Source organism: Carlito syrichta, unplaced genomic scaffold, assembly GCF_000164805.1.
Source record: "Carlito syrichta isolate Samal-C Ts95f unplaced genomic scaffold, Tarsius_syrichta-2.0.1 Scaffold309899, whole genome shotgun sequence".
NCBI classification, from domain to species: Eukaryota; Metazoa; Chordata; class Mammalia; order Primates; family Tarsiidae; genus Carlito; species Carlito syrichta.
This window is the reverse complement of record NW_007253995.1, coordinates 299,579-313,151: the sequence shown is the minus strand read 5'-3', so window position 1 is coordinate 313,151 and position 13,573 is coordinate 299,579. Positions and strand designations below refer to the sequence as shown.

Here is a 13,573-nt window from a genome sequence, read left to right as displayed (position 1 = left end):
CGGAGCTGGGCGTTGGCAGGGGCTGGGGCAGCGGTGCGGGGTCGCCTCGCGCCTCCCGGGGGGACGGGGTCGCAGGCGGCAGAGACGAGGGGTGGAGGCTGACCAGAGCGGACGCGCCCGCTGCCTTGTTTTGGGGACCACATTCGGGTGAGAAGGGCGCCCGGACACCTCGGAGCGTTTCTCTGGATCGCCCAGTAGCTGGGCGCTCCCCGGTCTACGCTGCCCTTGTATGGCCCGCAGCGGTGTCGCGTGTTTCTCTTGGCTCCCAGTCCTGGGTCCCAGCCGCTGTCCGACTGGGGAAGGGGAGGGCTGGGCCATACCCGGTTGGCTGTCCTCATGCCCGGTGCCAACCCGTCCCTGGGGTACTCCAGGCTTCTGCCTCCCAGGTTGACTTTGTTTCTGGGGAAAGGGCTAAATCGGGCTCCACAGCTTCTGCAGGTCCAGCCCCACCCTGCCGTGCTCTAAGCTCTGGGGAGAGGAGTCAGAGTTAGAGGCTTCTGCTCTGGGTTGAAGACCACCTCACCAGCCCTCCTTGTCCCAGAGCCAGTCCACGGCGACAACCCGGGCATCCCAGAGTCCAGCCAGATGGTGCCGAGTGACATCACCTCCTCAAAGGGCTGGCAGCACGCTGGCACCACGCTGGCACCACTGATGTCACTCCTGCCCACTGCCTGGCCCTCGCCCTGACCCCTGGGCAGACTCTGACCCCTCCTTGCTCGCCAGCCTCCTAGGATGGGATCCCCTGAGTGTGTGCAGATTGTTCATTGAGGTGCTGCTTAGGGAGCATGAGATGGGAGCTTTTGGCCAGAGTTGGCCCACTGGGTCTTGTGGGGCATTTAAGGAGGGAGTTTTGGGGGTAGAGTATCGACGTCTTCCCCTGGGGGTGGGGACACAAAGAGGCCTGTGTGCCCCAGCCTGGCACATGCCATGCATTCCCACACTGTGAGCTCACTCCGAGAGGAGGGCGCCTGGAAGGAAAGGGGCCTTCCACTTGGCTCAGAGCCTGGGTTGCCCCTCTCTGCCCGTCTGCCAGCCTCATCTGGAAGGTGCTCAGTGCTTGGTCTCTGCTCCAAGGACCAGGGATCCCCTGGACTGGGACAGAGCTAGCCCGGGGTGGGGTGTAGGTGTGCGTGGTTGAGGGTTGAGAGAGGACAGGGCCCTCTCAGACCCTCCAAGTGCAGGAAGAACAGCTGCAGTGAGCGCTGAGGGAAGGGGATGGGGAACAGCTGGACTGGCCCAACTGCTGGGGCACGCCTCCTTCACCCAGGTGTTCCTGGAGCCGCCGAGGGGCCGGCGCCTGAGCAGTTGGAGGTGGAAGTGGGCAGCACAGCCCTTCTGAAGTGCAGCCTCTCCCATTCCCAAGGCAACCTCAGCCATGTGGACTGGTTTTCTGTGAGTGCGTGGGCTTGGGAGAGAGCAACCCGGGGTGGTGGGGGAGTTGGGGGGCGGGAGGCTCTGCCCCTCAAGTAGCCTCAGAACCCTTGCCTCCTCTCTGTCCCCTCCCCTTAGGTCCACAAGGAGAAGCCAACACTCATCTTCCGCGTGCGCCAGGGCCAGGGCCACAGTGAAGCCGGGGAGTACCAGCATCGGCTCAGCCTCCAGGGCAGAGGGGATACTCTGGCCCTGACTCAAGTCACCCCCCACGACGAGCGCATCTTCCTGTGCCAGGGCAAGCGCCCTCGGTCCCAGGAGCACCGCATCCAGCTCCATGTCTACAGTGCGTCCCCCCTGTTCCTGCCTTCTGGGTCACGCGGGGCAGGAGAAGTGGCGGTTCCATGCCCTCCTCATTCCTCTTCCCTTGTAGAAGCCCCAGAGGAGCCAAACATCCAGGCTAACGTCTTGGGCATCCCTGTGAACAGTGAAGAGCCTGAGGAGGTGAGATATACCCGGCAGGCGGAGCACAAGAGCTAAGATGGGCTTGGTGGAGTCAGAGCAGGGAAGCTCACACGCTGTCTTTCTTAGGTTGCTACCTGTGTGGGGAGGAACGGCTACCCCATCCCTCAAGTCACCTGGTACAAGAATGGCCGGCCCCTGAATGAGGAGAAGAACCGTGAGTCACCCTTTCTGCCATGCTTGTGGTACCACACAGGGGTCACTTCACATCATCTTTTAGTTTTTCACTTAAAGAAAAAAATATCCAAGTGATGCTTGAAAATATTTTCATGAACATTTAAACTGTATAGAAAATCTAGAAAGAAGTTTCTTCCTGCCCCAAACCCTCTTTCAGTAGCAACCTCTTTATCAGTTTGTGTGTGTCCTTTCAAACCTATTTCTATGTATTTGCTCATATATACACATATTTCTAGAACTATATAGGCATTTAAAAAAATTACTGGCGGGGTGCAGTGGCTCAGCCTGTAATCCCAGCACTTTGGGAGGCTGAGGTGAGAGGATTGCCTGAGCCTGAAGGTTGAAGACCAGCCTGGGCAACTTGGTGAGACCTCATCTCTCCAATAAATCATGACAATAACAAAAAATTACTATTAGTGTTTATTTAGTGACAGGGTCTTGTTCTGTCACCCAGGCTAGAGTGCAGTGGTGTGATCATAGCTCATAACTTCTGGCTCAAGTTATCCTCCTGCCTCAGACTCCCAAAGTGCTGGTATTATAGGCATGAGTCACCACACCTGGCTAAGGCTTCTCATTTTTTCTTATCGTCACAGCATTGTTTGCACACATCTTCGTATATGGACTGAAATGCAAATGTTGTCCTAGGGTGGATACCGAGCAATAAAAGTGCTGGGTTGAAGGGTCTCCAGCTTGCCTTTGTACCTGGCCTTCTACAGGGGGCAGGGATCTCCTTAGATGGGGTTGGAGGTGGGGCTGAGGCCAAGCCTTTCTCTCCTTTCTCCCTGCCCAGGGGTCCACATTCAGTCCTCCCAGATCGTGGAGTCGAGTGGTCTGTACACCTTGCAGAGTGTCCTGAAGGCGCAGCTGGTTAAGGAAGACAAGGATGCCCAGTTTTACTGTGAGCTCAGCTACCGGCTTCCCAGTGGGAACCACATGAAGGAGTCTAGGGAAGTCACGGTCCCTGTTTTCTGTGAGTACTAACCTGGCCGGGCCTGATGGAAACTCCTGCCGAGCCCCTCCCCATCTGGCCCAGGGTCAACTCAAGGGCGGAGCTACCCCCTTTGTCTATGCAGACCCGGCAGAAAAAGTGTGGTTGGAAGTGGAGCCGGTGGGAATGCTGAAGGAAGGGGACCGCGTGGAAGTCAGGTGTTTGGCTGACGGCAACCCCCCACCCCACTTCAGCATCAGCAAACAGGTACGGAGGGCTTAGTGCTGGGTGCAGACAGGGATGCAGGCAGACACAGGTGGGAGGCAGGAGGGACGCTCTGCTCACACTCCCATCCTCCCCAGAACCCCAGCACCAGGGAGGTGGAGGAGGAGACGACCATCGAAACCGGGATCCTGGTCTTGGAGCCCGCCCGGAAGGAGCACAGTGGGCTCTACGAATGTCAGGGTCTGGACCTGGACACCATGCTCTCCCTGTCGAGTGAACCTCAGGAACTGCTGGTGAACTGTAAGGGGCTGGGAGCCCAGGTGGGGCCAGCGGGAACTGGCCCTGCCTGCCCAGGCCGACGCCATTGCTGTGCCCCCAGATGTGTCTGATGTCCGAGTGAGTCCCGAAGCCCCCGAGAGCCCGGAAGGCAGCAGCCTCACCCTGACCTGTGAGGCAGAGAGTAACCAGGTCCTCGAGTTCCAGTGGCTGAGGGAAAAGGTATCGGGTGGGTCTGGGGCTGTGGGGAAGGGCTTGATGGGTGGGCGGGGCTGGAGGGGACAGCCGCTTACTCATTCCCAGCCCTCTGACGCATCCCTCACTCCAGACAGGCCAGGTGCTGGAAGAGGGGCCCGTGCTCCGGTTATCCAACCTGCAACGGGAGGCAGGAGGAGGATACCGCTGTGTGGCATCTGTGCCCCGCATACCTGGCCTGAACCGCACACAGCTGGTCCACGTGGCCGTTTTTGGTGAGGTCGTCAGGGCAGACTAGGTCATCCCAAATTGGGTGGTTTTGAGCTCTTTGAGGACAAAAAAACCACATGCTGCCCTGGGGAGCTCCGGCAGGGAGGGGGAGGCCGGCTCGTTGAGTTTGCTGCTTCACCCTTCCCCATCTCCCCAAGGGCCCCCGTGGATGGCATTCAAGGAGAGGAGGGTGTGGGTGAAAGAGAGTGCAGTGGTGAATCTGTCTTGTGAAGCGTCAGGACATCCTCGGCCCACCATCTCCTGGAATGTCAATGGCACGGTGAGCAGGCCCTTCTCATCTTCCCAGCTCTGGCTAAACCCTGCCCAGGCTTCGAGGTCAGGACCGGAGATCCTCCCACCCCCTAAGCCACCTCCTTCCTCGTAGGCGAGTGAACAAGACCAAGATCTGCAGTGTGTCCTGAGCACCCTGAGTGTCCTTGTGACCCCAGAGCTGTTGGAGACAGGCGCTGAATGCACGGCCTCCAACTCCCTGGGCAAAAACACCACCGTCATCTTCCTGGAGCTGGGTGAGGGCCGCATCCCTGCAGAGGACGGCAGGGGACACGCCCAGGCTTGGGCACTAACTTGTGCTTCTCCTAACCCATCTCCCTCTGCCTCCTAGTCAACTTAACTACCCTCACACCAGATTCCAACAAAACCACTGGCCTCAGCACTTCCACTGTCAGTCCTCATGCCAGAGCCAACAGCACCTCCACAGGTAAGCCAGGCCTGGCAAGAGATCAGGGCTGTGCCAGGGCATCTCTTTGGCTCTGTCCCTCCCTAGAGAGCCCTGTCCAAAAAGGTGAGTAGAGGCCTGTCTCCTATCAGCCCTGGGCTGGGTGGGGCAGCGATAACAGTGTGGCAGCCCAGGGCAGGGAGTGACCATGGGAGTGTCTTTGTGGAACAGAGAAAAAGCTGCGCGAGGCGGAGAGCAAGGGCGTGGTCATCGTGGCCGTGATAGTGTGCATCCTGGTCCTGGCAGTGCTGGGCGCGGTCCTCTATTTCTTCTACAAGAAGGGCAAACTGCCGTGTGGGCGGTCGGGCAAACAGGAGATGTAAGCATGGTGCCCGGCCCCTTCCTCCCCTGCCCCTCTCCTGCTGCCCAGCTTGCTGCCTCCTCGGGGACATGCCCCTGCCTGCCCAGAGCCCACTTGCCCCTTAGGAGTGGGACCCGAGCTCGGGGTGCTCCTGCTTCACTGCCCAGCTTCCATCTACCACACCTTCTCATTACTTGTGTCCCTGCCCTGGGCTGGCCCAGAGCACCAAAGCCAGGCATCCATCCCACGTCCTTCCCAACGGGCCCTTCCCTTGGCCTCAAGGTGCCAACCTCTCGCCTCCCTCCCTCCCAGCACGTTGCCCCCGTCTCGTAAGAACGAATATGTAGTTGAAGTTAAGTCAGATAAGCTCCCAGAAGAGATGGGCCTCCTACAGGGCTGCAACGGTGACAAGAGGGCTCCAGGAGACCAGGTAGGAGGCGGTTCCCGTGGCCAGTGCTTGGCCGTCTCCAGGGACTGGGCAGCAGGGGCTAACAGCTCTCTTTCTGTCCTTCATCCTTTGTCAGAGATAGGGTGCAGCCCCCATCCTGCCTTAACACAACTCACAGATGACAGGGCCAGGCAAGTGGCTGAGGCCGCCTGGAGAAAGACCGAGAGCCTACCCTGTCCCATTACCTTTCCCTGAGCAGTGCCTGTGGCCCAAGCCCTAGGTGTGAGGCGTGGCCTCCCTTTCATCAGTGCAGAGTCCAATTTGGGGGCTGTCCCTTCTTCCCTGGCCTGCCATACCAGTACATCCTTGCTTCTTCCCTTGAGGCTGCCTGCACCGTGTTCAGCTTCCGCTGCTGTCCCTCCTGCCTCTCAGTGGTCACACCTTCCAACTCTGGGCACTATCTCCACATCCCCCCCACCCCCCTTATTGCTCCTCCTTGCGTCTAGGGAGAGAAATACATCGATCTGAGGCATTAGCCACCGAATCACGTTCAGCTCCCTTCCTGCCTGGAACTCCCGGCTCCCTGCTCACTCTTCTCCCAGCCAAAGCCTCCAAAGGGACTACAGAAAAGATCCTTGCTCACTTGCAGACCTCCTTTCCGAAGACCATCAGGCTAGAAGGACCACTCTTGGCCCCCGAGGCCTCCTTTTCAGGGACCAATCCACCACCGTCTCCATGTGTTGAGTGAAGCTCATCTCAAGGAGGGGGGCCTCAGTCTCCCAAGAGTGGGCAGGAGTTTCTTGCAGAGCGTGTTTTCTCTTTACACATATTATGGCTGTAAATACCTGTCTTCTACCAGCAGCTGAATGGTTGCCTCTCTGAGCCAGTTTCTTGCTCAGAAGGCTGACTCCAGTCATCCGCTGCACCACTGAGGCCAGGATGCGCCCAAGCCCAGGTGCCTGCTCCCTATTCAAGTATGTTGTTCACATGGGCTGAGAGTTCCCCGGCAGCGTCTAGAAGCAGCTGTGGTGTTGCTGCTGCCACCTTCCTGTCTGCCTCTGTGGAGTCTCCTATGACATTTTTCCTTTGGCCCAAGCCAGGAATTGGTGTCATTCCTTAAAAGATACGTCCCTGCAGTGAGGAAGCTGGGCGCTGTTTTCAAGTGAAGGCAAATGGTCCAAGGCCCCCTTGTAACTCACATGGCTCCCACTGCCCTTCCGAGGGCTCCTGGAAGACTGAAAGGTGGGGTAGTGGGCAAAGATGAGGTCCAGACCGTCCTTTATACAGATTCCAGCTGTTCTATTAGAACCAAACTTCTACAACCAAGCTCACGGGCCAGACTCTAGAAGGGCCCAGATGGGAGAATGGTACTTAGGGGTAAAAAATGGAACTGCTAGAGCTTTGGTGTGTGTGTATCTGTGTGTGTGTGTATATATATATATATATATATGGTTTTGTTAGGTTGTGTGTAAATTTGCAAATTATTTCCTTTTATATGTATATATATATATGAAAAATAAAGCTTAATTGGCCCAGAAATCTTACGTTGCTTTTTATTCATCATGGTACCACAGGAACCTGGGGGCCTCTGCAACGGGGTCACTGTGATGAAGTGGGCCTTGGCATTTGGTCCAAGCCACCCTGTATACTGTTCCTCCACCCCTAGAAGGAGCAAGAACTCAAGTCTGCTACAACAAAAGAAACTTTATTTAAAAATATTTTTTTTACAGACATGGATGCTTGAAAAAGCTCTTTAGTTAACTGTGTATGGAAATGAAAAAAAATTAATAAATAACATTAGTATAACAGACCTCTAAACATTAATACATTGGCAAAACAATGGACTTAAATGAAAATGAAATCTTAAAGCTCTGCTATTCTCTGTAAGAATATTTACCTTCTGTTTTCTTATTCTTTACAGGTGAGAATGATTAAATACCGCTAATATAATTTTTTTTATATTAATGACACATTTTTAAAATAGTCCATGAAACTCTCATCTAAGTGTTGTTTTCTTCTTCACACTGATATACAAATTGGGACTCGCATTCTGGAGAGCATCATGTTCTCTCCAGCCCCACCCAGGCCAAGAATTTCAAAATCTTGAATAAGGAGAAAAAGGAATTGTTTCTATCTCCCGATTCTTTATTAGTTAAAGGCAGGGAAACACTGAGGACAGGGTAAGAGATAAGAAAACTGTCATTATACAGAAAACTTTTTTTTTCTTTTGTTTTTTTTGCTAAAACCTAGTATGGTCACAATACTGAGGACAGGCTTCAGGTATGTGTTCCTTGCTGCCCTTCCCCAAGGAAAACCAAACCCTGCAGGGCACCAGCTAGTGCTTAATGCCTTCAAATGAAAGAAAAGTCATGTCTAATGGGGCGGTCTAGACTAGTTCAGGATCCAGCAGAAAGACAAAAACAAGCCTCCCCTCTCAGGAGAGCCCACCCAACACTTCTCCACACAGCTGGGCAATTAATATAATCAGGAGGCTGGGAGACTTGAAATGGTCCAGAGTATACCTGGAAATTGTAGAACGTTCTGTCTCTTGCAGGAGACAAAGCACTCAACCTGATAACCTAAGCTTCTGATTGAAACCAACCAAATGGTCTGAGGATACGATGCTTCTTTCTTGCAATGAAGCATCACGGCAGGGAAAAGGGGTCACTGGCACACTGCACCTGTGTGCCACCTCTCCAGGCCGAGAGAGTACTCCTTGTCCCCTAGACTCTAGGGACTAATGATAATCAAGATAGAGGAGTTCAGACTCTGGTATTTCCATATTAAGTCCTAAAATGCAGCCTGGGATACAGTGCTGCCTTAGAAAGGCACAAAACATTTGGCTTTTTTTTTTTTCCAGTGTGCTAAAAATTGTTTTGTTTTGAATAAATGAAAAAGATATATAAGGTTAAAGTCCCAAGTCACCACAGCCAGAAAGAGGATGTAGGAGGTACCACATAGCTGCCATGCCCCTACCGCATGTTTCACCACAAGTCGGGCTTTTCTTTCAAGGCCAAGACACTAACCCGTGCTGAGCAGGGTGGGTCAGGAGGCATCTACTTTCACAGGCACTGAGCTGCTAGCTTACTCATCCAGAGACTATGGAAAAGAACACATGGTCTGCAGACTCATAAGTAGTTCCCTGCCTCTTCCGTTTTAAGACAGCCATAAGCATGGCTACCCTCACCCATAACAGGGTCAGAGGTAGGTAGGGAGGAGAGAGCTGACATAGGCACCCAGCACACCCACTCGGCCTAAGCATGGAGGCTGCACAGGGCCTGAGAGAGTAGCACACCGTGTGGACTGAGCAACATTTCTGTGACCTCCCTACTGGCTCGGTGGTGGAAGGAGAACATACGAGAAGCAATGTGGAGGGTCTCTCACAATCACTTTGGGACTGACTTGGGAATATGGGGCCAGGCAGTTAGAACTCTGCTGATTCCTTCAGCTGCCAAATCAGTAGGAGATCTGAGGTTGGCTTTCGGCCTTTGCTCTGTACAAATGCAGGGAGTGGTCAGCCACATTTTTCTCAAGCATTATACTAGGGAAGGGGCAGTGAGTCTCCAAACAGCTGTCAGTCTGTTGGCCAACAGCTGGCTCTTCCACACTGTGCCTTCCATCTGCCTCTGAATGAATGTCCAGGCCTCACTCTCCCAATTGCCCCATCTCGCACTCTTGTGCTACTTTCCAGAACTGAGAAACACTGGCATTTCCCCTTGGAGCCAACCCAGATTTCCTGGGACACCATGAAGGCACATGGCACTGCTGTCCCTCTACTACTTAAACCCAGAGCCTAGACTAGAATATCAAATGCAAAGTCTGTCAGCTCACCCTTCCACATGGGCCTCGATGGATATCTTTGGATTATTAGAGGTTACTTCTGTGTTTATCAAATGACTCTAGTAGTTTGCAAAAGTTTTAAGTAAGGTAGCATGAAATGCCTTACAACTCAGGATAGGCTCTAGGATGAGATAAATATAAGATCAAGAGATTCAGGCAAGCAGAAGCAGAGTTTTTAAAAAGTAAAATCAAAGCTTTTCTACAGGACTGAAAAAGCAATTGGCCAGGGAAGACACAGGTACCCTGGCTAAAGAACACTTGGTAAAAACTCGATTCTGCACTGGAAACTATATTTAATTTGTATCCTGGCAACTGCTCCAACTATTATGTATTCTTACTGGCACTAGCAAAGTAGTTTCTGAGGCACCTAGGAAGACCTGCCTAAGAACTTTCCTGCAGAACTCCCCTAACACAGGGAGGGTATGGAGGAGATAGTCCACGAGCCCAGAGAATGAATGTATTTTCAAGCACTAAAATCTGAAGAGGGCCCAGCAGTCCATGGGTAGTGGCTACATTGGAACTTGTTATTAGATTCTGCTCTATAAATAACATGAAAGAAGGCTAAAGACCTGAGGTTGAATGGAGGCTAGGGAATGCCACCCACGAATAGACTAGTTCTGGAATGGGATAGACTGATCCAAAAAGAGGGAAGAAAGAAATCTTGGATACCAAGACCAATAACGGGAAGAAGAAAAATAGGAAATGAAGAAGACAGTGATGGCCAGACGCAGTGGCTCATGTCTATAATCCCAGAACTTTGGGAGGCCGAGGCAGGAGGATCGCTTGAGCCCAAGAGTTCAAGACCAGCCTGGGCACCATAGTGAGACCTGTCTCTACAAATAATTTCTTAAAAAATTAGCCAGGAATGGTGGTACACCCCTATAGTCCCAGTTACTGGGGAGGGTAAGTTGGGAGGATTACTTGGGCCCAAGACTTTGAAGCTACAGTGAGTTATGACCACACCACTACACTCCAGCCTGGAGGAAGCTCTAAAAAAAATTAAATTCAAATTAAAAATTGATTGGCAGTAGTGGGAGACTGCTGGGGGAGGGGGGAGGCATACCTCATCAACAAAGGTAGCTGCATAATGAAAATTTGTATATCTAACCCTGAATTGTACTCCACATGTTTAAAAATTTTTTTAATTAAAAAAGGCAATGACCAGAATTAAGTTAAATCTAAGAATGTCCTCAATGTCCCAGATATACTTCCATACCTTCCTTGCCACTCTCAAAAAAGCAGGAGCAGCAGCTTACTCCTGGAGTAGAAGTCTTTGGAGAGTATCTCTACCCTGGTCTCTGAGAACCGCCTCCCTCCCAGCTGAAGGAGCTGCTGCTGCTGCTGCTGCTGCCCTGACTCTGCTCTCCCCAGCAAGATTGACTGGCTAGAGTTAGACACCTAGCAACACGCTGGGCTGAGTAGGCTTTTTAAAAGAATATGAAGTAAAAGAAAAAGGAAATCTGTTCACGGCAATCCCTGGAGTTGAAAGGGTGTGTGGACTTGGGGACTGGGGTGCCTATTTTGGGGTCACGCGTGCCAGTAAACAGCTGCGAAGCAGGAGAAAGGATTACGTGCAGCTTCTCAGTTCTAGCTCCATGCAAGAACCAACTGTACTTCCCATCCTGGGTTCCACAAATATCCTGCATCTTTGTAATAATGCCCTCCTTTCGCTACCTTGAACGCTTCTGTTTCTTGCACCCACAGGATCCCTAACCAGGACAGTCAAAAACACAACCTCGACCTCCTTCCACTGCCCACCCTCCTCCATGCATTCGGCGTCTATATGCATACCTAAAGGAAGGCAGTTCACAAGGACTGAGATCAAAGTAGTGATGACAGTGGCTTATGCCAGTTAGAATACTTGAGGCTGACCTTCTACAGCTGAGGGTCTACTGGAATGAGGTGCTGACCCTGAGCTCCAGCATCTCTGGGCTCCCTAACTCTGGGAGGTAATGCTGGCATTTAGAGAACTGACCGAGTTCCATCTACACGACTGACTGGCTCTTGAAAAACCAAATAACTGATTGAGGATCAGGACTCAAGGCCCACTCCTCTCCCCACACTTTCAGTCCTTCTAAAACAGCAGCAGCTGCAAAGGTTGTTGAAGGATTGGAAAACCAATTCCAAATAGTATGGAGGTGATGACGGTCCCAGAAGGGTGACAAGTAAACTTCCCAACAAGGGGATTAGGGATACAAGCAGTTTAGCAAAAAGATCAAGGAAGGCACTAGATTGGAAAGCAGACTATGGGCAATGCTTTACTTAAACACTGAACGCCCTATTGTGCAACTCTAGGTCAACTTACCCCTCAACCCACCAAAGACTCCACTGAAATACTTAAAAATGGGGTGTATCCACGAGCCTTACACCAAGGAACCTCCCAGACACTATCAAAGCTATAGGAGGACAATAGAGGTTAACAGGAAAGTCTTGTCCTGAATTTACCCAGGACAGCTCTAGAAGGAAAGGTAAGTCTACATAAAAGAGCTGTGAATGAAAGTTGTACAGTCTTATTGGGAAGAGCTATTTGAGGGTCAAATGCAAATGTTAAGACAGTCCAAGTACAATCTTCCCAGCATCAATAAACAACTATGTGGTGGTAGAAAAAGCATAGCTGATATTTCTGGCACAGAGTAATCACTCATAAACATTTGCTAAATGAACAGCCAGGCCAATGGTCAGAAATGGTCAGAATACTGTTATTCAGTATTCTGTTATTCAGTGGACAGTGGTCATTCTCGAGACAGAAAGGCCAACAACAAGAAGGGGGACGTAGAGTTTAAAAGGGTCTGTAACTTTCTGACTTTCAAGACGTGAGGTAGGAAAATAGTCAGCATTAACACCACTGCCGATCACCTACAAGGAATAGATCTTGAAGGGAATATACAGCTGGGTTTAAAAGCAAATTTTGCTACAAAAATTCATTTGTAAATTGCTATTTGGACCATAAAACACATTTTACTTTCTGGAGAGGAAACAAATATTTTAAGAATAAAGAACAGTGACCTCTCCTTGAAAAATTTTTTTGAATCCACAAAACAGTTAAATGATACTAATAGCATAGCCTACCGTCGGGCCCTGGTGATGAGGGTCTGTGTAAGATGAAAAGGAGAAGAGAAGAACGGCAGATTCTGTGGAGCAGGGCTTGGAGAGAGAGAGAGGACTAGCGGGAGAGAATGACCATCTACAGGAAGAGGTCACTACATAAACATTAACAGACAAAAGCTGAAACGATAAACTGCCCAGCCTATTATTTAACTAAAGCGAGGTATATCACAGAGCCACACAGGTGTTCTCCACTTTAAAATCCATTTACTTTAGTAGGAGCATGGGAGGGGAGCTGGAAAAGTTCAGTCCTGTTTGCTGCAAAGCAGCGACCTAGCAATGAGGCAAGCTATGCAAAGTTCCCAGGAAGACACAGGGAAAGCAGGAAATGGGGCTAAATAAATTCAAACACACCAGGCACAGTGGCTCACGCCAGTAATACCAGCACTTTGGGAGGTAGAGGCAAGAGGATTGACTGAGCCCAGGAATTCAAGGCCAGCCTGGGCAACTTGGCAAAACCTTGTCTCTACAATAAATCAAAAAATTAGCCAGGCATGGTGGTGCACACCTATAGATCCAGCTACTTAGAAGGCTGAGGCGGAAGGATCACCTAAGACCAGGAGGTCAAGGCTGCGGTGGCCATGAGTGAGCCACTGCACTCCAGCCTGGGTGACAGAGTGAGACTCCAATTCGAAAAAATTCAAACAGCCGAGTAAATATGAATAAATATGAGAAAAAAGGAGAACATCAAAATGTGTGCATATTTTAAAAACCTTACCAACCATTTGCAATTAGGAGGGGAAAAGGGAATGGGCTTGCCAAAAATGGCAAAACCCAAAGTAAAGCCAGTTCATGAAAGGGCAATTTTAGTTAAATTCAGAGCATAGCCAAAGAATTAAAAATAGCCATGCAAATGGGTTATTGGTAACTTAGTCAAAAGACAACATAAGAAATTAAATTTCTGAGAATATCTCAAAACAAGAGTCATGTGAAAACCTCCTGAAAGCTTGCCTGGCAATTTCGGACAGGAACCCAGGTGTGTCATCAAGCACCCAAAGGAAAGACCCTCATGAAATGGTCCAAAACCTTGAATGCTTGCAAATATACATCTGACAAACTAATACTCAAGACCATCAACAGTGCACATGGCTCAACAAAGGGAGCTGCAACCCCAATTTCAGGGCTGCCTCAAAGAGCCGCATCACACTCAATTAAGAAAGGACAAGCCGGGTTCAGTGGTTCAGCCTGTAATCCCGCGCCTTTGGGAGGCTGAGGTGAGTGGACTGCCTGAGCCCGCGG

The 13,573-nt window shown here is 51.1% G+C and overlaps 1 protein-coding gene across 1 annotated transcript in view; it reads left to right on the top strand.

Annotated features, from left to right (window-relative positions):
- MCAM (melanoma cell adhesion molecule) overlaps positions 1-6,864 on the top strand; it is a 39,525-nt gene extending 32,661 nt beyond the window's left edge. Inside the window, exons 2-16 of the mRNA XM_021717675.1 lie at positions 1,268-1,392; positions 1,510-1,717; positions 1,808-1,875; positions 1,963-2,050; positions 2,861-3,040; positions 3,144-3,265; positions 3,361-3,523; positions 3,603-3,721; positions 3,828-3,969; positions 4,123-4,244; positions 4,350-4,491; positions 4,587-4,682; positions 4,872-5,019; positions 5,314-5,431; positions 5,896-6,864. Coding sequence (XP_021573350.1) covers positions 3,004-3,040; positions 3,144-3,265; positions 3,361-3,523; positions 3,603-3,721; positions 3,828-3,969; positions 4,123-4,244; positions 4,350-4,491; positions 4,587-4,682; positions 4,872-5,019; positions 5,314-5,431; positions 5,896-5,925 — 1,239 coding nt within the window. The 5' untranslated portion in view covers positions 1,268-1,392; positions 1,510-1,717; positions 1,808-1,875; positions 1,963-2,050; positions 2,861-3,003 and the 3' untranslated portion in view covers positions 5,926-6,864. The remainder of the gene's footprint in view (positions 1-1,267; positions 1,393-1,509; positions 1,718-1,807; positions 1,876-1,962; positions 2,051-2,860; positions 3,041-3,143; positions 3,266-3,360; positions 3,524-3,602; positions 3,722-3,827; positions 3,970-4,122; positions 4,245-4,349; positions 4,492-4,586; positions 4,683-4,871; positions 5,020-5,313; positions 5,432-5,895) is intronic.
- The last annotated feature ends 6,709 nt before the right edge of the window (positions 6,865-13,573 follow it).